The following is a 23,947-nucleotide window of genomic DNA, read 5'->3' as shown; positions in this document are numbered from 1 at the left end:
GTGTAAGTGTTCAAATTTTATATAATCTTTGAAAAATATGCAGGTCATTACTGTACACCCACACCCACACTGAATAATAAAATATTTTTCATTACAGAAGGAAACAACAAAAACCAATGCTATACAATATTCTGCATCCATATATTATCATCTTCTTACAACTTGCCAACATTATGTACAGTTGTGTTATTATTTTTATTATAAACAGTTCATTCTTAAGACAGAATTTTGCACCATGAGACGCTTAACATTTCATGAACACAGATTTTTAGCTGCATAAAACAGCACAAAGGAAAGATATTAATCTGACATATTGCTTTCCATCTCCGTTTTCTTCATTAATCTGCTTTTATTACTTGAACCCCCCCCCCCAAAAAAAAACTCTTGATATAAATAGTATGGATAATAGAATTGTGCCACTACGACATCTAAACCAAGAAGTATACATACAAATACATGGGCTCGGTTTGTTCTTGGTGATGGCAGTGTTAGGCGCAGTGTGAAGGATGAAAACCATTCGTATATGCATTATAATTTCACAAGCATCAGGATCCAAATGGGCACTCATACTTGTAATAAGAGCTCATTAGTACAATTTGTATTTATGTTTTTTAATATTTAAAAATGCTTTTGACAGAGGGGAAGGGGGAGTAATTATTGTCACTTTTAAATATCACCATCTCCATTAAGTACATACCAGATGAACAGTACAATGTGTTAACAAACAAGCACATGAACAAGTTTTATATTAGTGACTAATTTACTGTTGAAATTTTAATTAAATATTGCCAAATAAATTTCATTTTTTGCAAGAATTGGCATTAAGAGAATCACAATAATTATATATTGCCGATTAAGAACTTCCTTATTAAAAAATTTGCATGCCTAGATATTTGAAGAACAGGCCAGATTATGTTAAGTTCGTGAATTAAATTTATATGATGATTTAAATCTCCCAGATCATATAGTACCAAATGATAGGGTACAGAATAATGAACAGAAAAAGTGGAAGGAGGAAACTGGGGCCTAATTTGAGGTACTATTCTAGCATCTGCTTGGTGGAACAGGAAAATCAACCACAGTAAAGACAGCCAGTCTCCAAGCCAAGATTTGTACCCAGGACCTCCTGAATATTAAGGAACAGTACTAATCACTGAACCATGATGTTCAGTCCTAATAATTCATAACATGACTTCATGTAAAATGGCATGTATACATAGTACTTTGGCCATTTTAAAGATTTTGGAGGGTAGGTCTGGTTGGTTAGCGGTAATGATTTAAGACTTCTATCCAGGAGGTGCTTGGTTCGAATTTCAGCTGAGAATGTCTACCCTGGCTGAGGTTCTTCATGGTTTTCCTCAGTCTTTCCAGGCAAATGCCATGACAGGACCTTGAACAGACCACACCCCCCTTCCAAATCCTACCCAATTCATTATGCAACAATAATCGTATCATTCAATGCTACAGTATGGGTGAACTTTGCTTAGCAAATGTTAAATGTTCATTCACTGGCTGTGAAAGGCCAGGGAACATACATGGATGACTTGTGAGTACTAATGCAGGATATTTTCAATGTGTATGCCATCTATCATAAACATCAAACGAGGTCTACTCTTTCTGAATGAACAAGAACACTTCTGAATTACACATTAGCCTAGGAGTTGCATAAACAACTTTTCATGAAAATGGAGTGGAAATCATGAAGAACAAATGTAGCACCATGCTTCTTGGTAGATATCACAAAGGTCAGACACCTTTCCAAACAGAAGAATCGGAAAGGTGCTGAACCACCACCACCACCCACGTAAGACATATTTAACCATCCTCTTAACCCGGCCATGGGATAGCAATAGTTCCCCATGCTTGTCGCTGTGGCTTTTTATGAGTGAGACATGTGCCACGTCCCTGTTTGACTTCAGCTCTGGCCAAAAACAGGCGAACATACCTCAAAACCCTGCCAACAACACGAGAGCAACAATAACGTCTGCCTGTTTCCAAGCTCTCAGAACCAGGTGTGGTTATGGTTACAGGGAATCATCTGCCCTCTGCATCACAACTTGCCACTGTCTCTTCAGGTTTAACAATTTGGTATGTGATGAGGTACTCTGGATATGCCTGTTCACCACGATAAACTACATATTCTGGAAAGTTAAGACCACCAGCACTTGGACGCCCCATCACAGAATGGTGTCCAGGCGGTGCATGAGCCATTTTCATAGCACTGAACTGCAGGAATGATTTTCCCAGGGTCACTCGACACAACAGTAAGTGCCTGTAATAATATATAATTATTTAAGCAATATGGTAGTTGGATTAAAGCTTTTTTAGTAAGAAACTTAAACTATCTGACAGAACAGTTTTATGTGATTAAACCGTTTTAAATTGTACATATTACTTGCATTTCTTATTACCAATTATACTCAATTTGTTATCTTATATTGTCAATGTTTAGTTACAGCTATTATCATTAATTATATTAACATTCTAAACTATTCTTATATTATAAACTGGTTTTTAGATAATTGCTTCAATGTATAAGCAAGATTTGTATATAATATTTTGACTGAATTTTTTATTCTAAAATTGTCAAGGGTTTTAATGTTTTTAAGATTAATTCTTTTATGACTAATGTAAACCTTATCTACTATTAATTGTTTTTTGACAGCTGCTTGATTGATAAGCAAGATGTGATTAAGCTACTTGACAATTTCTATATCTAACTGGCTATTTTTCGACCTTTTAAAGATCTTATGGAATGTGAATAAATGAATGAATGAATGAATGAATGAATGAATGGTCATTACCTGTGGCATATGTAACAAGACCGATCTTTGTGCATGGGGCAACCGGTTCCACCCCCAATTCCATATACATACTGGTTGCTTTTTGAGGAATGCTCTGCAAAGTATATTCCTGGAATAAAAGCAAAATCTTAGGCCATCTGAACAGGACATAAGCAAATGTGTGCAAAGGGTAACAACAGTTCTGGGATTTCCGTTCTGTTACTCTCTGGGCTTGCAATTTGTGAATGCTGTTTTTCAATACCCCCCTTTTTTTTCTTCCCAACTCCTAATTATTAAACTTAATTTACTGTTTTAAGAACTTGACCTGTATATAAGCTAGGAACTCATTCCACTATTCTTTCCATTCCTGCAGTCCTGCTTTCAAGTTCAGTTACAGTTCCATATGGAAACATGGTACATTAAACAGGCTAAGTAGTTCATGAAGAGTTGTACCTTCTGCGATGTAATGCTTTGTAGTTCTGTGAAAGTTGATCAACATTTTTGAAGGAACGTATCACCTCCACCTTCAGATGAGGGAGTAAGCCAAGCAAGAAATCACATTCAGAAGCAGATTCTGCTTGTTGCCTACTTCATGTTGGTTTCTTGCTTGGCTTACTCTTTGACCCTGCAGATGGAGACAATATACTTCCCTGAGACACTGGTTGACTTTCACTGGACTACATGGTATTATATCTGAAAAGACAGAACTTTTCATAGTCACCATGCCAGAACCTCAAATCCAGCAAAAGTGTTCAGTGATTCTAAACACAAAAATCAATAATAAATGGGGTTCTAAGAAGAGGCCATACAATGTATCTGAGGTTACACAAACACCAACTTTGCCTCTCATAGCCATTAATATGAAGGGTACTGTAGACAAAACAACAACATGCACATTATATTGTTGCATGGTACAGCCTTTCGCATTTTGAAGGTGCAAACACACCTGTAGTCCCAACGTTCAGTCAAAAGCAACATAAAAGACTGTGAAAGAATAAATTCTTATGAAATCTTCAGTGGAATGGTGCAGTGGACAATTCTATGGCTTCTCCTGTAGAGATTCAGACATCAAATCCTTGCTCAGGCACATTTTTTTTTTTCCTTTATTTATTTGGGTGGACCATTTCTGCTTTGCACGAAATACAACAAAATGAAGTTAGAGGAACATTTCATTAAGAAACTTAAAACTCTCTGGTTGCAAACTGTATGGCCTACAAATCCATATTTAGGCTTTCACATTAATTCCCATTTCTATCTTGCTGACGTTTATACAATCTGACATAGTTCAACAAACCTGTGCAAAGACATTCACTGCAAAGCTTGAACAAATTCAGTCCAATGGCTCTTGAGATACAAGATGATAAAAGGTTAAAAATCCTCTTTTAATTATCTCTAAAATCATAAAAACTGTGGAAAAAGTACACTGGGCATACAGTACTCATTTTATTTTTCTCTACAACCTTTGTTCAGAACATTTTTCACTCCAACAAACATCTAGTGAGTTACACTAACAATTTTTAGTACGACTCCCCAATGCCAGATTTCATGAAAATCCATGAGCTGTTACATGAGGACATGGGAATGACAGACAGACATGAAAACAATATGCACATTTCTACAACCTTTCATTGTACATGCACTAGAAAGGTATTACTGGGAAATATTTTGATTCTGGGATATGTAACTTACCTGCCCCAAACATGCCCCCAATGTAGGCATGCCTCTCATCAAAACCTTTTTGTACAATAGCATTAATGAAAGGTGAACCATGGAACAACATTCGTTCATTGGCCTGATTGCTGTTTTCCTCAGAAACCTCTTGTCTCCTATGGGAGTATCGTTCCCATAACTTCCGATTCTGAACCTTCTGGATCTGAAACATAATTAACCACATGAAGCAGTGCAGAATGGACCACTGTATCACACACAAATAGGAAACCCTTCTTAAGAAGTACAAGCAATATATTTCTAGATCTGTAGTGGTTAAGAATTAAATAAATCAGAAAGTTGGTGTTGCACATAATTTTTCATATATGGTTGACCTCAACTATGTACCTTGGAAACAAAATTGAATGTTGTTTGGTAGACCATTGTTGGTTGTGGAATAGTGAACAATGAAATCTCTCTGACCAGCAGAACCCATTTTGAGAAAACTGAAATTTCAGCCCTTACTGTGCATACGTGTACCATTATTTTTTTGAAGGCACTACCCATGCAGTTTTATTTAGTGATATGGTCTTATCATTATGCCATCTTCGTAAAAATCATGTTGTGTTTTTGGGCCCATCTGAAGGGCTCTGATTTTTGGTGCAAGAACGTTTATACACTGACCTATAATGGATAAAGTCCTGAATACGCAGTAAGATGTAAAATCTGCTGTGCGTGTACACATACAGCATTCCAAAAATAACTTTTTGTATTCAGGGGTGCAAAAGATGTGTTCATCTCTCAAAAATTGATATCAATTTTTTCATGATCACAATACCTTCTCATGTGTACTATGCATATGAGAAAGTAAAATGAGATAGCTATTTAACTCTCTAACAGCCATGCAGGGCATTAACCACAGGCAAATATATTGCTATTTAAAAATGTTTACATGTGGCAAAACATTACAAAGAACATATTTCAAGACAATGTTAGTTACCTCCATATAATGAATATGTACTTTTCTTTCTATAATACTACCTTTACAAGACTATACGGCAACAACTTTTTAGTGTTATTTTCATTCAAAAATAGAGGAGGAAGGAGAATTCATCTTAAAGTCACAAATGAAGGAACCCATGAACAAAGTTGAGCTGATTCAATAGTTTCTGGCAAAAGAGCCATGTGGCAAATGGGGCATACCTGGACACCCACCTACTCACAGACCATCAATATATTACCAAAGCAGTACGTGTTGAATATTTGTATTTGTATTTATTGTAAGTTCATGAGATCCAGAGATAGATGTAGAATATGTCACAAAATACATACATAGTTATTACATAACTAGAGAGCACAATGAATACAACAATAATAAAAGTTATCTATTCAGATATTCATGCACAGTATAAAACATATGAGTGTTCAAGAAATGCCTCAATACAACCTTAAACTTCTTAAAATTATTAGAAGTGTTCTTGATCTCTATGGGCAATTTATTAAATATTTTTATACCCACATAATAAACTCCTTTTTGAGAAATAGTTAAATTAGCTTGAGGTAGATACAAATCTTGTCTTTGTCTAGTATTACTAGTATAAGAGTCAATGTTTGATGGAAAAAGAACTTTTATTTTGCAATACAAATACTAACAATGAAAATATACACTGTGATGCAAATGATAAAATATTTAACTCTTTAAATATGTTTCTACATGAGACTCTATTGCCATATCGTAACATCACTCTGATAGCCTCTATTTGGAGAAGAGAAACAGAACTATGAGATGAGTTTTCCCAAAAGATGATACCACCGGTCATTAAGGAGTGAAAACAGGAATAATACATTACCTTTAGAGCTGAAATAAACATATAATATTTCTAATTATGTTAACAAGCCTTACTTAATTCTTTTACAAGTAAATCAGTATGATTCTTCCATATTAAGGCACTATCAACTATAATTCCCATGAATTTAGTACTGAAGGTACTGTTGATAAACTTATTATTATGATTTACTCGTAATGTAAAAGTATCCGACATTATTGTCTTAGTTTTACATTGAATACAATGTGTCTTGTTAAAGTTTAAAGATAATTTATTAGCTCTAAACCATCCATTTAAGATTCCAATTGTTATAAGAATATTCCTGTAAAGATCATTTATATTAGAATGTGAAAATAAGATGCCAGTAGCATCAGCAAAAGTATAGGTGTAGAAAATTTATTTAATATTTTAGGCAAGTCGTTTATATATAAGATAAACATCAAAGGTCCTAATACAGACCCTTGCAGCACTCCCTGTCTAACATTAAGCCACTCTTAGGATACAGAATTCACATCACTTTTATGTATTACTGTTCTAATATATCTGTTACTTAAACAAGATTCATAAAGTGCATGATCTTTCCCAGTAATACCATAAAATTTAAGTCTGGACAACAAGATATCATGATCTACACAGTCAAAGGCCTTCTCCAGATCATAAAAACACCTGCCACTAATTGTTTGTTGTTCATAGAATTTAAAATCTCTGTAGCCAATTTGTAAATTGCATTATCTGTTTTTAATCCTTTCCTAAATCCATATCGGCCAGTACTTACTAATATGTTCTGCAAGTTCTTGTATATATTATAGTTTCAAATATTTTTGAGAAAGATGTTAAAAGTGATATGGGTCTAACAATTATTCCATACTCACATACAGTTCATCAAATTACATATTTCTGAAGCCACTAGATTATAGCTGTTGAGGCATATTTCAAAATGATGCGGTACGAGGTGGTTTGTTCCCGGACTGTTATTTTTGTAATTACCCCGGTGAAAGTAAATGAGAGCGGAGGCCAAAGTCACACTTCTGAAAGCTTACTGCATCAGTCTGCCAAGTGACACCACGCTGTCAACACGCATTGTTTTTACATGAGTTTTTTTTTTGTGTTTCATTTTGTCTGCAATGGATGGCAAAGTTGAGCAACGTGTCTGCACCAAGTTTTATGTGAAGTTTGGTAAATCCACTACCGAAACACTTGAAATGCTTTGTCAGCCTTGTGGATAACATTCTTTAAGCTGCACATCGGTTTTTGAATAACATTCACATATCAAGGCTGGTCAAGTGTCAGTTGAAGATGACGAACATTCAGGGCAACCAAGCACCAGCAAAATGACAGAAAATGTTGAAAAAATTCAAGAATTCATCCATGAAGACCACTGCCAAACAATTTATGAGCTCGCAGACACCATTGGGATAAGTTATGGAGTTTTCCAGGAACTCTTAACAGAAAATCTGAACATGAGCCACACTGCTCCATCATGAAGAGCCCACCCAAATGTTCCTGAAAACCACAGAGTTTGTCACTAACAACAACAGGGTTATTGTTACCCATCCTCCGTACTCGCCGGACTTAGCTTCTCATGATTTTGGTTAGTTTCTCAAATTGAAAATTCAACTGAAGGGATGATGTTTTGAAACAGTGTCTCATATCCAAAGGGAATCGCAAGTGGTACTGAACAGCATTAAGGAAAATGACTTCCATGGTGCTTTCAAAGCATGCAAAAATCAATGGGATCGCTGAATACATTCCCAAGGAGACTATTTTGAAGGAGATGGCAGCGAAAATTGAGTAAGTTAGGTCAGCATTTTTTTGACCTAGTCCAGGAACCTTCCGATAAAACCTCGTGTGTATCACACACAGTTCCACATTTCCAGCATCTGTGCCCCTGTTTGGTCAAAGAGAATGATGCATTTAATATTATCCTCACATTTACACCAGGTCTGCCAAATTATCTCTTCCATTCAGGTTTCTTCTGTACATGCTACAGTCTCAGCCAGGGCTCTGGCTGTCCTAACTGAGGTCTTTTTGATGGACCGCATCAGTCTTCCTGGTTTATGATTTGGCCCACTTTTATCGGTCTGAATCTAGCAAAAGTAAAATCTAAAAAAGAATTTTACTTTTCTTGTTTTGTGAAGTATTTTTCATCTACACTCACCCTGACTATGTTGTAGCGGCAAAAGATACCACCTGAGTGCCCATTATCACGGTGCTCCCTTATGGTGGACTGCATCTCTTCTTCCACAGCCATGAACTCCTTGTCCTCACCCAACAGGTCGACCAATAATGTGCCAGGATTTGATGGATGCATCCATAATGTTCCTAAAACACACATTTCTAATGACTTACAGGTGTTATTGATGACTGTAGAACTGAAAATCTACATGGAGACTACACTAGACAATCTGTATCTAACCAGTGATTCAAGCACTGAAAGCATCCACTATTTGCATGGTGCATGGGTTTACACTTTTTATGTTTTAATAATATTGGTACTGTAAGTAAATGTTTTTACAACATGTAAAAAAATAAGTTTTACATTTTAAGTTACACTGTCCCATCAGCTAAAGCTGTCACACCAAACTACTTTGAGCGGGTGCCGCTGCGTTATTTTCCACTATCATAAAAGTGCATTAATAAAACTTGCAAGTTTTCAAAGATCTACCATTGTGGTTGGTGAACCTGAAAGCTCAACACTACTAACAGCAAAGCCTGCCAATGGTCATGGTCTTGAGCCAATACCAGCTGCCTCTCATCCTTACAACTAGTCCCCCAAAGGCTTGTATCATTTGGTGAGCAAAGGGAATTAGAAAGTTTTCCGATTCTTCCGCTGCACACTGTTTAACAAATTCATTCCCATTAATCCCTCAAGATGACAATGAAAGGAACTGTTCAGACCTGAACATGAAGTAATATGTCTATGTTATGTCTGTGGCCAATCAAAGGGTGAGACAGGAAGACAGATCCCCAGATAGACTTCTTTGATAATGGTCACCACTTTCAAGAACAAAAACATAATGCTGTAATGTTTATCAATGTTTTCAGCAGCCATTGTTACATAGTCTGGAGCTACTTAAGCTCCTGAGATCAGCTCACGTCCCACCAGTTACTTTACAGCTACACCAATGCTCACAATATTGCACTCACTCTTTTCTTGACTTCTCTGCACTCTATTGAAACTGACATACTGCCTAACTGAACACTGGCTAGCTCACTAACTACTCTGCTAAATGACTTAATGACTGACTACTCCCACTACCCACTTGTCTTCTCTGAACTGAATTGGGTCTGCACAAGAACCTTACAGCTTCTATTACAGGAATGTCGCTCTTCCAGATTTTTCTAATGAGTTCTTTGGTGACCTTAACCTTCATCATCAGCTACTCAGTTGCTCAAGCAATCTTAACATTATAAGAGACACATGCAGTCCAGGCAACATGATCTGTCTTCCACAGCTCAGTTCCCATGACAACATAGTGAACTGTTGAATGCGATCAAGGATAACACAAAACTAAATTCAGAGAATGAGGCTTTGGAATTCATTAACCTTGACTGGTTTTGCAAGGAAAATTAGCTGCCATAACCAGTTAATGAACTAATAATCAATGTAACATAACAAGAATTGGAACTACTGATGGTACAGATTCTATCCAGCTGTCTCATGAATTGGGTTATTTTCATTTCACTTGTGGTAAAGTAAATGTGTCACTTGACAGAAAAAATAGTTAGATTCATGTACAATGGTCGGATAAAAAGTAGTGGCAACACCTCTATAATTCTGAAATGATTTTATTACCTGAGGTAAACACAGTTACATTCCTTCAATATAACTGCCCCCATGTGTACCACCTTCTGCCAAATTTGTGGAAGGCGTTGTATGCCATCAGCAAGTCCACTTCTGTTGAAGTCCAGCAGTGACCACCCTACAGCACGAATAATCTCCTCTCTTGTGTTGTAACGTGTCCCTCGCAGTGGTTCTTTCATTTTGGCAAAGAGATCACAATTGCATTGACTCATATCGGGTGAGTATGGCGGATGCTGCAGTATCGCCCATCGCCAGTGGCGAAGGAGATCCTTGACAGTGTCAGCAGTTTGAGCCCTTGCATTGTCATGAAGGATGATGGGGTTCATTGCCAAAACGTGTGTCACTTTCTCCTGAGTGCTAGATGAAGATGATTAGGAAGGAAACTGCAGTAGTAGGCAGCGTTTACTGTCTGTCATTGAGGTATAGTGTGATGCAGTATAACTCCATCAGTGTCATATGCCACAGTGAATATTGCCTTCACATTACTCTGTGTAGGCCGCACTTTCTTTGGACGAGGAGAGCCAGGATGCTTCCATTCATCTGAATGTCACTTCAAGTGCAGTTTGTATGAGCAAGCCTAAGTTTCATCCAGAGTGACGATCCTTCTAAGGAAGTCATCACCTTCCCTCTGGTACTGGTCCAACAAGTCCTGTGAAATTGCATAACATTGCCATTGTTGCACCTTGGACATTGTATGGGGTACCCAATGCACTGCAATTTTGCGGTCTCCAAGAATATCATGCAGAATGTGGAGCACGGTTTTGTGACATACGTCTACCTCAGCAGCTAACTCCCGCGCAGCCCCTTGACGACTGACCTCCAGCAAAGAAGCAAGAAGTTGAATTGTGTGGTTAACATGAGGTCGTCCTGAATGGCATCCCTCCCTTCATGGAAGAATCTCACCCATCGTGCCACAGTGCGATATGGCAAAGCAGCATCACCACATGCTTCTCGCAGTCCCTGATAACAGTTTTGTGTACTACGACCTCGTGCAACTTCAAGTTTTATCCAGGAGCATTGTTCTAGTTTCGTAAACATGTTGTTAGGGTGCTTGAACTGGGCTCCTGGACTTCAAGACGATGCACGATGCAACTCAATGAAACACAACCAGAGCCACTCACCGCACTACTTGAACTGAACTTCTGCTATGAGCGACAGATGGCGCTAGTGCCATCTGATGCACATCTTTCATGTTACAGCAGTGTTGCCACTTTTTATCCAACCCTTGTATTAACCACAATGGCTGATTCACAACCACCGCCTACATGTCTCCTCAAGAGTTGGACATATTCAGACTGTAGCATTAGAATATCATGTTATGTAGTGTATGTATGTAAGCATCAGTGTGTCCTTCAGGTCATGTGTTTCAGGTGTCTGATACAAGTCAATGTGTTTACTCTCACATGTACATATGTGCAGCAAATTATGGGCAGAATACGTAAGTAATCTGAGCTTGCAGGTGTGCAGAAAATAGTGGGAGGGCCTTCTGCTCATACCAACCGCCCAATTAGCAGTCACTTGTGAGCAGAAGTTATGTAAGTTTAAGAAAATTGTTAACTCTCTGACTAAGATAATGCTAAAAATGAGAATGCCAAATTTTTCGTCAGTATTTTCAGAGTCCCATTATAACTGCTTCAAAGACAAACAGATATTACAGTGTCAATTTTATTGTTTAAACCTTGGTGCCACATTGTACTATACATACATACTGTACATATTTAAACCATTTTCAGATATTATGAGTATCTGTTACAACAAGCATTTTTCAGAATTTTATAGATGCCTGCAATATGACATTACACTACACATGCATGTCTGTAGCATGCTAAAGGTAAATACACAATTACAAGAATACAGTACAGTAACCAACCTGCACTGGAGCACAGCTTGTCAATGCCTTTGATGAGCTTATGTCGGTAACCATATGCACTAACTCCAATTTGTTTCAGATCTTCATGTCCCATTTCTGCAAGGATATCTAGTGTGATCTGTTCACGTTCAAACAGTTCTTGAAGATGATCCAAGCCTAGGCTGAAATGCAGACATTAAAACAAAAATTCACATGCAGAAACTCCTACAACAAACATGGGGAACAGGACACCGAGGATGCAAATTTTCTACCACAGTTATCATACTTTCCAGACTTTAATGTATAACAAGGTTATAGAGGGGATATTTTATGGAAACGAACTAGCTATGCCATCAGACTGTACGATATAAGCAGATATTTGGCAGATTTGATGGAAATGCAGGAATGGCAAGCTGTGGCTGATTTGTTCGATCGATGGGGCTGGGAAGTGCTGTACCATCCACCATACCCCCTGGACTTAAGCCCTTGTGACTTCAACTTGATTCCTAAGATGAAGGAACAACTTCCGTGGCATTCGCTTCAGAACTGTTCCAGAGATTCTTCCGGCAGTAGACCACTCCAATCTAACTATCAACACAACAGGCACTGCTAAAGGTATCCTACGACTTCCACATCACTGGCAACGGGTTGTACACAATGCTGGTGACTACACTGAAGGACAGTAAAACTTTGAAACATGCATCCATTTTGTATCAGTTGTAAACAAATAGTTGCCACTATTAAAGTTCCAACTCTTGTTAAATACAATTTTTTATCAACCAAATATCCACCTCAGCGGTCACTTGTGTACTGCCAACCAAACCCTCATGCAAACTCTACAAGCGTATGACCTTTAATATCTCCAAACTCTGTGTTAACATATAAAATTCAAAATAATAACAGCAGCCTTCTATGCTTCATCCTGTTGAAAAAACTACAAGAAAGGAATAATGCTGTTCAAAGAAGACTTTGTGTATGATTTGAAGTTACAGTGAGACTGTTAGGAATCCACTGCCAGGATACAACTAGTGAGGACTGTGAACACGAGTCTGTGTAACAGTGAATTGTAAAGTGCGGATGTGATTGCACTGTATTGCCCGTAGTTCAGATTGGTATGTGTAAGGTGTCAATAAATCAAATCATCCAACCTGAAACCCATCTATAGGTCATGCACCCCTACATGTGACAATACAGGGTGTCCCAGGAGGAATGTGCCAGACTTTGGGAGGGTGTTCCTTATGTTAAAATAAGCCGATATAACCCAAAACTCCTATGTCCAAAGTTGAACGGTTATGGAGATAATGGCCAGAGACGTTTGAATCTTTGACAGGTGTTACACACTTGTTGATTACCAAATACATATTAAAACTGCCAGGAATATGTGGTTTCTGTAATGTTAATAATGTATGTAACATCAAACTAACTTGTGAGTGACATGAAGCCATTAAATTGAACTACAAAAAAAAAACTCGCACACCAAGTCATAGTTGTCGTTAGGGTTCCAAGCACTATACATGACACATGAAGGGCAAGCACTGACATCATAACATGGCTGACTGCGCATTCTGGTATGCGAGTGTATGCAGCTAGTGTGAGCCGTCATCACCACACTCAAGGACAAACATCGATAAGACTTGTCAGCTGACAGGTATAGTGCGTGGATCCGCCAGAAGACCACACTTTTCTCGGGCCATTCTCTCCGTAACCGTTCAACTTTGGACATAGGTGTTTTGGGTTATATCGGCATTCCTTAACATAAGGAACACCTTCCCGAAGTCTGGCACATTCTTCCTGGGACACCCTGTATATAATGGCATACAAGTCTGGTAAAAACATCCAAAAAGTTATTATGTCGCATTTTCATATGTATATATTTCAGCTCCCCAGAATGTTTCTGGTAAGTTTATAACACATCTACTCTTATCTTCCACCGTTATGCTATTGCGACAGCTGTTGCAATTTATTTCTGGAACTAATGTCATGCAAAAGTATTTAGTATGTTTATTACATTTGGTTGTTGTGATGAAGAAACCTGCTGCTCACTGTAATGTTCTTCTGCTTTTCTCATGTAGCTGCCTCAGATTCTAGGTTACATGGGTGAACCAGCTGTTTTATTTGGGTGTCCTTGAGCAATTGCTATGCAAGCTTTTGCCTTACAGTTTTGTTGGTTTCTGGGTTTGTGGGCTGTGGCTCACCTGACTGGTTTGTTTGGGTGGATGTTCGTTGTATGGTGGTTGGCCATCATGGTAATAACAGACACCAAAAAATAGGTACCCTGACATTCAGAACTAGTGTGCACAGTTAGCAAAATGCCAGACTGATTTAAAAAACCATTAAAGTCTCCCTATGGCAGTTCTGTATTTTGTTTTTCATCTACTCATTTACATGAGTTTATATAAGATGACATAACAATCACTCACACTATCTTTGAAATATGTAGGTATCATATTTACTGAACAGCCCTCATAAAAATAAATATAATATAAAGGAGTCCATACACATTGTGGGAGAGAAAACTAAATTATGACACCACATTCTTACCAAAGTCACCAATATGTACTGAGGGCAATTTCTCCAGGATTAAAGCAGCTGGGGCATGAATCTGACCACCCACCTCCATCTAAGTACTGAGGTCAAGGAAGGCAGAGCTATACCTCCACTCCCGCCATATGCCTTCATAATACTATAGCACACAGTGGCAAGTTTACCTTTTTACCAATATTAAATTTCACAAAAGTCCATTCAGTCAAATTGAGGTTATTTCATGCCAGCCCATACAGCAAACACAATATACAGCTGAGAGAATCTTGGTGAGACCGGCCAATCAATTTGTAACATACATGACACAGCTGATCATCTGAGAAGATTTTATCATTCTGTCACTGTGATAGCTTCAAGTCTTGCTACGCGCAGCCACCTGTGCAAGTACCTAAAGATGTTGCATTCTTTAGTTCACTCACCTCGCCAAGAATCCTGCAACTGTTGCTACATCGCCCATGTCTTGAACTCCACCTTCTGGTTTAACATATTCTGCTGCACAACATCCCTCTGCAGCAGGCATGGGCGAAAGACAAGCACGAGATACTGGAATGCATAGAGTCATTGACGCTCCGGAGGGCATTATAACAGTCTCTGTCACCACGGGTGGGGAAAGTGCTGCAGCCAGTATAGGTGTAGGAGACGCTACAGCAATAGATGGAGGCCGTGAAGGTGGAGCAGACGCTGGTGCTGTAGGAACATTTTGCTGTGAGGCCATTGCATCTTGAAGCAAGCAACGTACATCCTCTGCTGATGCCAAATCCACAGGTGACTGACCCTCCTGATTTTTCAAAAATGGATCTGCACCATGGGCAAGCTTGGAATAGAAATTATATCTGACATAAGCACACACAGTTTTGTCATTACAGTATAAAAATTGAATAAAACTGTGTTGATATACATAGTTTTTACAGCATTAAATTAAAAAATATACTAATGCTAGAACTTAATGACTCACTAGGAACTGACAAGGGGGGGGGGAGTTACTACTTCCTCATCAATACACAGTATAAAATAAACAGCCAAACTTTTAATTTATAAATCCTGAATTTTTTTTTTTTACTTTTCTCTGTCTTACATATTTTCACACTGTATTTTTCTGTGTGAAACAGCAAATGAAATACATTTTTTAACTATTATTCATAGTTTCTTTGAATAAATTGAAAGTCTCTGAAAATATATTCTGTAGTGAAGGCCCCAAAGGACAAAATGTATGATATTACAGTTCAATCGTCAAGTGAAGACGGTAGAATAATATTAAAAAGGATCTTAAAGGAATAAGGTATGAAGATGTGGACTGGAGTCATGTGGCTCTAGGTAAGGACCAGGAGCATGATCTTATGAACAAGGTAATGAAACTCTGCGTATGACAGAAGGTGGAGAATTTCTTGACTAGCTAAACAATTACGAACTTCTCAATGAGTTTTCTCCACTGAATAACCTTCTTTGAACGGTCCAATAAAAGTGGGGTATTGTCTGTAACATTACTGTATTTTGTGTTGAAAGATATCAACATATGATGCAAAGAATGTGATGCTCTGTTTTATTATATGACATTGGCAATCTGAAATAGTGTTGATATTTTTCATAGCTCACAACTGATATTTGGAAACAGTGCAACAATAGAAGTGACTTCTACATAAAAAACATGTTTACCAGCAGCAAATTGCAAAGAATAATAATTTCATTACTCTGGCAGGTCCAAATATATTCTGGCGTATCTGCTCTATACATGAACTCTTGAGCCAGAGGCCTCGGGGTGGGCACATACGCAATGTGAGAGATGCGGATTGTATCGGCGCATTGCTAGCCAAGAACTCTGTGAACGCTCGGATTGCACAATAGTGAGTAGCGGTCACACGACTTCTGCATTTCTGCAAGTGACATCACAAACACACGCACAGAGCCTGTTGCTACGCAACGCTCAGTAAACAACCTTCCACGCTAGGCTGTGACATCACATAACAGTCAAGCAAGCTTTGTTCTCCGCTTGTCTGATTGAGGGTTTATAGGAGAAACTGGAATTCCTAAGAAGACAGACAGAGTCAGAGTCAGTCAGAGTTAGTTATGTGTTATGAGAGAAGCACGCAAATGGAGTATAAAAGAATACAGGAGATCAGCCTGTGAGGATGTAAAGTGTGACTGGAAGATTTTATGTGTAATAGGTGATAGTGAGTGACAGCTTAAGAGTCAGCAGTGAAGACTTACTGTGTGACTTGAAGACTTTATGTGTGCTATAGTGCAGTAAGATTGGGAGTGAGTAATTCAGTGAGACCTGTCTAGCTCCCATGTTATAAATGTGTGAAGACTATTGCAGACAGACCGAAGAGATTCATGTGGAGAGATCATGTGTTGTGTAAATCAGTAACAGTGTTATAATTAATTGTAGTTACTACCTGTATGTTGTTAATAAAAGCAATTACCAAACCGAACCACATCTCCAGTTACCCAAACACATTACAACATTTTCCTGTCTCCTCTCAATATGTCAGTTTAGGTTCGCTGAATGCTTTTCTGGTGAGGCTTGCACATAGCAACAATTATCTTATCTTCACAAAGAATATTTTTGAATATTACTTCTGTAATTAATTAATAAGTATATATTATGGAAAAAACCAGCTTCACAGTGGGTTCACCACATATATTTGTAAACAATTTATCACCAACTGAAAGGAATAAATAAAAAAAGTATACATATAATTGTATTTTGGAGTTTTTTGTTAAAAGTATTAAAACAGAGCTCAGCTAATGTAGTAACAATTCATTAAACCTCTCTAGTGCCATTTAAAATGATAAAGTGCAGCACTAACAGCCCCAGATTTTTTTCCAGGTACTGAAATTTTACACAAGAATTTACTGCATTTTCATTATGATAGAGCATGCATGACCCTTTCAATTGTACTAGGTTCTCCTACATTAAGAGATGCAAAATCACTATTTTCATGTAGATGTAGGATCTAATACAAACCACTGTGTAACATATCTACAAAGAGTAATTCAAATCATATTCTACATATAATTTACCAACAATGCACACAGCTGAGTCCGTCCCTTTTGTGCGGCTTCATGCAATGGTGTAAAGCCCCATTTATCGGTGGCATTTACCACTGTGTTGAACTTGATTAGCAATGCAGCTATATCCAGATGACCATATGAAGATGCATTATGAAGTGGAATTAGGCCACCTTTGTCCTGAGCATTCACATCAGCACCATGGTCTAAGAGAAACTCTGCTACTTCAAGGTTATTGTAACCCGCTATAAATAAAAACAAAACATGTATATAAAGCAATGTGATTTTTTTCATCTTTCTGATGGTATATCACAATTGATTTTGATTTCTTTTGACTTTTCTCAATGTGCGATATTTCAGAAAATGAGTCTGGCAAGGAGGAACCTAATCAAGTCGTTCCATTTGAAAGAAGTATCTCAGTCACTGGTCCACAAAAACAAAGATTATGTATAAGGTTCAAGGAATTAATAAGCAACTGCTCACTAGTAATGGAATTCCTACACAAAAAAAGGCAAAAACAAACACACTGTTACAACAAATATCTTTATTATGAGTTCAGCAAGTTATTATTCCATTAAGCATCAAATCAGGGTTGTTACGATTTCAAGCAATCTCTTTTGCTGTCTTCTTGGATTTCTCCTCTCCATAGGCTTACACACTGTAGTCTATTTTAATATTGTTATTTTCCATTCTTCTTATATATTGTTTAAAATTACAGTGTATCACAGTATCAGGTTAGAGAATAATACATAAATATCAATCATAAAGAAAAAATCCATATATGAGAAAACCAACCAGATAGGTGCAGGGGCGTGGAGTTGCGCCCTTGAGCATCACGACAGTTGATATTCTCAGACGTCACAAGCCTCTGAACACGAGCAAGATTTCCCTTCTTTGCAGCATCTAACAAAGCAGCATTGCCACGCAACAAATCCGCTACATCCTGATCCCCATCACGCACTAAGTCTAGAGGCGTTGCACCATCACGGTTCTTCTTACTGGAGTCTGCGCCATGCTGTTGACATCAAAAAGCATCAAGTTATACTTGCAAAACAGGATGAACAACACCTATCTTCAAATATCAACACTTCTGTATTCAGAACACTTTCCATGGCCTCTTAATATGAAATCTTAAGAAATGCACTGCTGTGTGAATTAAGTCACATATGATTTCCTAGCAACAACTGTGGTGAACGCTGATGCATTAACTCACAGTGTTCTAAAAAAAAACGAGGTAGACAGAATAAAAGGAAACATTGATTCAGAAGGATTTTATATGCTATATTACTTGGGAATGGGTTACTACTGTATATCAGGTAAACACAATTTCTTTAGCTTTCCGCACAGCAGTTGCATCATCATCCTATTCACTCAGTGGCATGCAGTTTTACACTTCACACATCTCCCATAATTTTACTCATCTTCTACATCATTACTGCACACACTGCCATGTCTGCAGTATTTCAGTGCCACACTACTGCATTTCTCATAAGTTCACTTTGAAACATGCATGTAGTATCAACCAAGCCATTCTGTTAACACCTAGTGGTGCCATGAGATACTTATATACAGCGAAACTCAAAAGTAATGAGTATGGCATACAGCAATACATTTCCATTTATGAGCACTTTTTAATGCACCATCAATTTAATTATATTATATACAGCAATATTCTTTGAATTTAATAGGAGCACTTCTCTAGAATTCTTCTGTAATACTTTTCTTTCACTTCTGGAATTGGGTACATATGATACTGATTCCCTTTCACATCAGACCCTGAGACACAAAGAAACAGTGGTTATTAGAAAATTCTTCAAGTCCCAGACTGAAAACGGAATGTTCAAATCAAGATTGAGAAAGTTCTCTTCTTAGTTCAGCCTAAAAAATTCAACACACACACATGCCTAGTCTGCAGATAACCAACAACAAAAATGCCTGACCACAAAAGTCCAGTGACAAGAAATGAACAGTACTTTACAACCTGAGATAGGCATTACAAAATATATCATAAATGACTCCACACGAAATACAGAAACAATTCTGTAACAAACCTTTAGTAAAAGCCTAACTATCTCATATTTTCCTTTGGCAGCAGCCTCATGAAGAGGAGTGAATTTCCATAGATCAGCCACATTGACACTTGCCCCATGTTTTACAAGAAGTTCTGTAACTTCATAGTGTCCATAGGAACAAGCATTGTGCAAAGGTACCAAACCACTGAAAAACAACATAAAGTGGTTAAGTTTAAATAATACATTAAAATGTAGTTCATACCTCACATGAAACATTATGTCTCAGCTCCAAAGATCAACTGGTCAATACTGTTTACTGTGAGAACCACAAGAAACATAAGTACACTTCTTGCATATAATGCAGTTTTAGTATATATAGAACTAATGGGATTTAAAGTGTTAAAGTGAAAGTGAAGTTTCTCCTGTGATGAAGCACCACACCATTAAGATGTAGGAAGAGAAGAGGTATAGCTCCACATATTATTAATCTTGGCATAAGACAAAGATAAATGATAGACTTCATGCCCCAGCTGCGTTACCCTCAGGAATGGAGCCTTTAATACCCAGTGGATGGAGGCTGGCTTGGCCTTGGAGCCAATCTGGATGTGGTGGCAGAGAAAAATCCCTACCTTTGCCAGGAATCAAACCCCATATCCATCAAGTACCCTCATCACTATACTGAGTGCTTTCTGATCAGAGCTTGAAGATATAATCTGAGTTTGATCAAGAGAGAGAGAGAGGGAGAATACTGATTTGTACACATGTTACAGTCAAATCACACATAATTTTTGTAATTTTTCACTGCTGGCCATCAGAAGGTGCATGATGGACCTTTTCCTGGTCATGCTGTGGTCTTGCAAGTTGGTTTCTTTTTTTTTTATGCTGACATCTGTTTTTTTTTTTCCTCTTGGCGCTACAGCCCCAGCGGGCCTAGGCCTACCTCCATGAACTTCTCCGTTCACTTCGGTTTTTCTAGATCTTAGACATATGGTAGAACTCCTTGGGCAGGTGATCAGCTCATCGCAAGGCCTGTACCTGTACACAAACACGGAAAAACGCACACAAATATCCATGCCCTGAGTGGGATTCGAACCCATGATCCCGGCTTCCAAGTGAGCGAAGACAGTGCACGCCGCTGAAATCTGTTACACTGTATTAATTTATTTATGGCTTATGTTACAATTTTGTTTATACAGCAATGCTTTCATGGATCTTCACAGTTCTGAAGAGTACAGTCTTCTGATTTCACAATTCTGCTTCATATTTTTGATGTCCCATGGCAAAATCTCAGCCAGGAGACTGGCTATCCTTATATTTTCTATGATTTTTCTTAGTCCCTCCAGGAAAATGAAAGGACTACATTTGGGCCTGTGAGCCATGTTTACATTTGGATGATTTAGGAGATACTTATTTCGGTTTGGTATCCTCCCTCCTTCAGCCCCCCCCCCTCTCCGGCCAATCGGTGTCAACACTAGTTTACCATTATCCCATAATTCCAAGTACCACGTGATTTCCCTTCCTCCAACTGTTTAGAAAGAAAACCCTCCACCTAAGTATCCAGAGCTGGAAGCTGGAAGTTGATCTTTCATTTGCCAGCAGTCAGTCAAGTAGGTGGTGAAATTCTGTTTAGGTTGCTAATTTTAAATTCTGTTTGGATTCTTGTTCGGACATTGGGGGCAAGGGACTGCACTGTTGCAACAGGTGTGTCAGGAGTGTTGCAACAAGTTTTCTTTTATTATGTGGTTGGGCTGTATTGCCCCATTCTGTGTGACTGAATTTGAAAACTTAAAGAGCAGTCTTTGCTTGCCGTTGGTCAAGTGAAGTAGGTTGCTAAATTCTGTTTAGATGTGGGATTTCCAAATTGTGTCTGGACTCTTTGCTCTGGCCACTGAGGGCAAGGGGCCTCCTCGTTGCAACAAGTTTTTTTTCATTCATGATGCTGTAATGAGTTTTTTGTTTGGTATTATATTATTATTTGCTCTGGCTGCCCATTTAGTGCTGTTGTACAGCTACACAGTGGTGTAACATTGCGATCGGGGATGTCTCGCAATGTTATGTGAGTCTGGTCATTTTCTAGGTCTGGGGTAAACGGACGGCTGTGTGTGGCTACTTTTATGTATTTTCTTTATTGGATTTCAGTCTAGACCAACCAAAGGTGGTTGAAGGCATAGATTGATATGCATATTTGAAGCACTAATGTAATGATTTAAGTCTCCTTTATTTTTTTACTGTTATTATTATTATTAACTGTTATTAAATATTTATTTTGGATATTCAGTCTTTTCTTACTAAAGCTAAGCTTGGACACCCCATTCCATCTGGGAAACACTGAGAACACGAATATAGAGCCAGGGACAAATGCTGCGATTGCCCCCCAAACTGTAGGGTAAAGAGGGGAGGATCTGTTAACCTAGACCTCCCAAATACATAGCAGTAGTGCTACTGATTTGGCCACAACATTTGCTGTGCATCAACAATGAAGACACCAAATTAACTAGACAAATACAATCAAAACTATAGAATCACACCACAGTAACAGACATCTCCATGGACATATATAATTGGACTACATGTTATGCTATGTTTATGACAAAACACATAACAAAAAATTACAAAATATTATGCCGATTGTACTGAACATTCAAAATGATATTAAACTCTATTAGCAATGCAATGCAGTACTGCAACAGAACATGTGAAAAACCCAGCTGGCTGAAAATTACTTCTTGTCAGTATCATGCAATACAGTTATTCCAGAATTACAAGAAACGTGCCACCCTGTAGCTTTGGAAGATTTAAAATCTCCCATTCCCAGATAATAAACTTTCACTCCCAAATTATAATCCAGATGCCAACTCCATACAACTGTGATATTTTAACTTCCCATATGTTAATTATACCACAGCACAGAATTGGGTCAGTCAGAGAAGCAGAATAATCAATGCATATGCTATATTCTAGTAACATTACCTTTACCGAAAAAAAACTGTAGTGTATGAAAACAGGTAAGACCAGCACTTTTTTCTCCAGAAATACATGTTTGCTGGTACGCTCATGCCCAGTTTTAGACTCATGGTCAGAATATATAATGCACCGGTGGATGTGCAACTACTGACAAGCTTGCTGATACATAATCAAATGTCCATATGTGTAGTGGCAGGAAAAGGAACTGGTTAATTCTTAATCCAAGCAGGATGAAGTTATAAAAATAAGCAGTTAAGAACAAAACCAATGTTCCAACTCATGCATGAAACAAATTATTAAGGCCCATTTCTCACTGCATAAGTGCAACTTTGGTTATTAGAACTCTAGCAAATAATGTTGTGTGTACCCTTTGTCTTTGGCATGGACATCAGCTCCATGAGCTAGAAGGAACTCAACAACTGCAACCCTGTTATAGCCAGCAGCAAAGTGAAGGGGAGTTGAATGCCTGCAGACAAAGAATTTAAGACAGTTTGGATTTCAAACATAATTCATAAATTTCTAAGATCTAAATCAGTGAATATATCATTATCCTGCATATAAAATATGAAATCCAATAAGATGTCTCCTCAATCACAAAAAATTCAGGTTAAATTATACTTTACTAGCAACACAGGATCATTCCTATTTTTTTTTTTGACTGACCAACTAAGACACTAACTAACTACAAACCTAAGGAAGCAGTTAAGTAACTGACCATATACACATATCACTATTTACCTGTACAGTACAGGGCCTTTCTGAAAAGTTTAATCACTCAGCTGGCCACGAAATTCCTTCGTTTATGTAACCTGGAGGTTCATTACTACATTCAAAATCCTGTATTATTTCAGTTCAGGTGAGATTTGGATTTTTCATGATCATAAAAATTAACATTCTGGTGGTCTTTATTATGACATTGCACAGCTTCTTTGGTGGTTACCAATATTTCAGTGGAACTTTCTGTTTCCATCTTCAGGTAAAAAGTGTCCCTGAAGATGGAAAAGACTGGTACCCTAACACAAAACTACATGGTATCACAACTCGGAAGACCATAATCTTATTTCAACTGACTCCATATTTCTTCATGACACATTCCAATATTATCCTCCCATTTACCCTTTGGCCTTCCAACTGAGCATTCAGATTTTTTAACTAAAATTTTGTATGTATTTTTCATCTCTCCATTGGGTGCTATACTGTTCAAACATCCAATCCTCCTTGATTATTTTGTGAAGAGTGCAAATTATGAAGCTCCTCATTATACAATTGTCTCCATCCTCCTGTTACTTCCTCTCTCTTGGGTCCAAATACTCTACTCACAAGGGAATGGTCTGATCTGACATGTCAAAACCTGCCCTGATTTTTTTTTTTACTGCAAGAGTACACACAACAAAATCCAGTGTCAAAATTTTAGCTGCTAATACGCACTGCAGTATTTTTTAAAAAATGCTGAACATGGCCAATATTGTAGCCTGCCAGACCCTTGGAGAAATGTCCACCCCTAGCAGAGC

General features: G+C 37.9%; 1 protein-coding gene across 1 annotated transcript in view; it reads right to left on the bottom strand.

Moving 5' to 3' along the window:
- Positions 1–122: 122 nt before the first annotated feature.
- The window catches only part of LOC111863796 (poly [ADP-ribose] polymerase tankyrase), a gene marked incomplete at its 5' end in the record, with an annotated part of 25,658 nt that continues 1,833 nt past the window's right edge, over positions 123–23,947 (bottom strand). Inside the window, 10 exon segments of the mRNA XM_023850500.2 lie at positions 123–2,272; positions 2,805–2,913; positions 4,473–4,656; positions 8,415–8,578; positions 11,932–12,092; positions 14,871–15,265; positions 17,473–17,705; positions 18,256–18,475; positions 19,512–19,677; positions 22,804–22,902. Coding sequence (XP_023706268.2) covers positions 2,035–2,272; positions 2,805–2,913; positions 4,473–4,656; positions 8,415–8,578; positions 11,932–12,092; positions 14,871–15,265; positions 17,473–17,705; positions 18,256–18,475; positions 19,512–19,677; positions 22,804–22,902 — 1,969 coding nt within the window.

This window comes from Cryptotermes secundus, unplaced genomic scaffold, assembly GCF_002891405.2.
Source record: "Cryptotermes secundus unplaced genomic scaffold, Csec_1.0 scaffold801, whole genome shotgun sequence".
Taxonomy (NCBI): domain Eukaryota; kingdom Metazoa; phylum Arthropoda; class Insecta; order Blattodea; family Kalotermitidae; genus Cryptotermes; species Cryptotermes secundus.
This window is presented reverse-complemented; position numbering and strand designations above follow the sequence as displayed.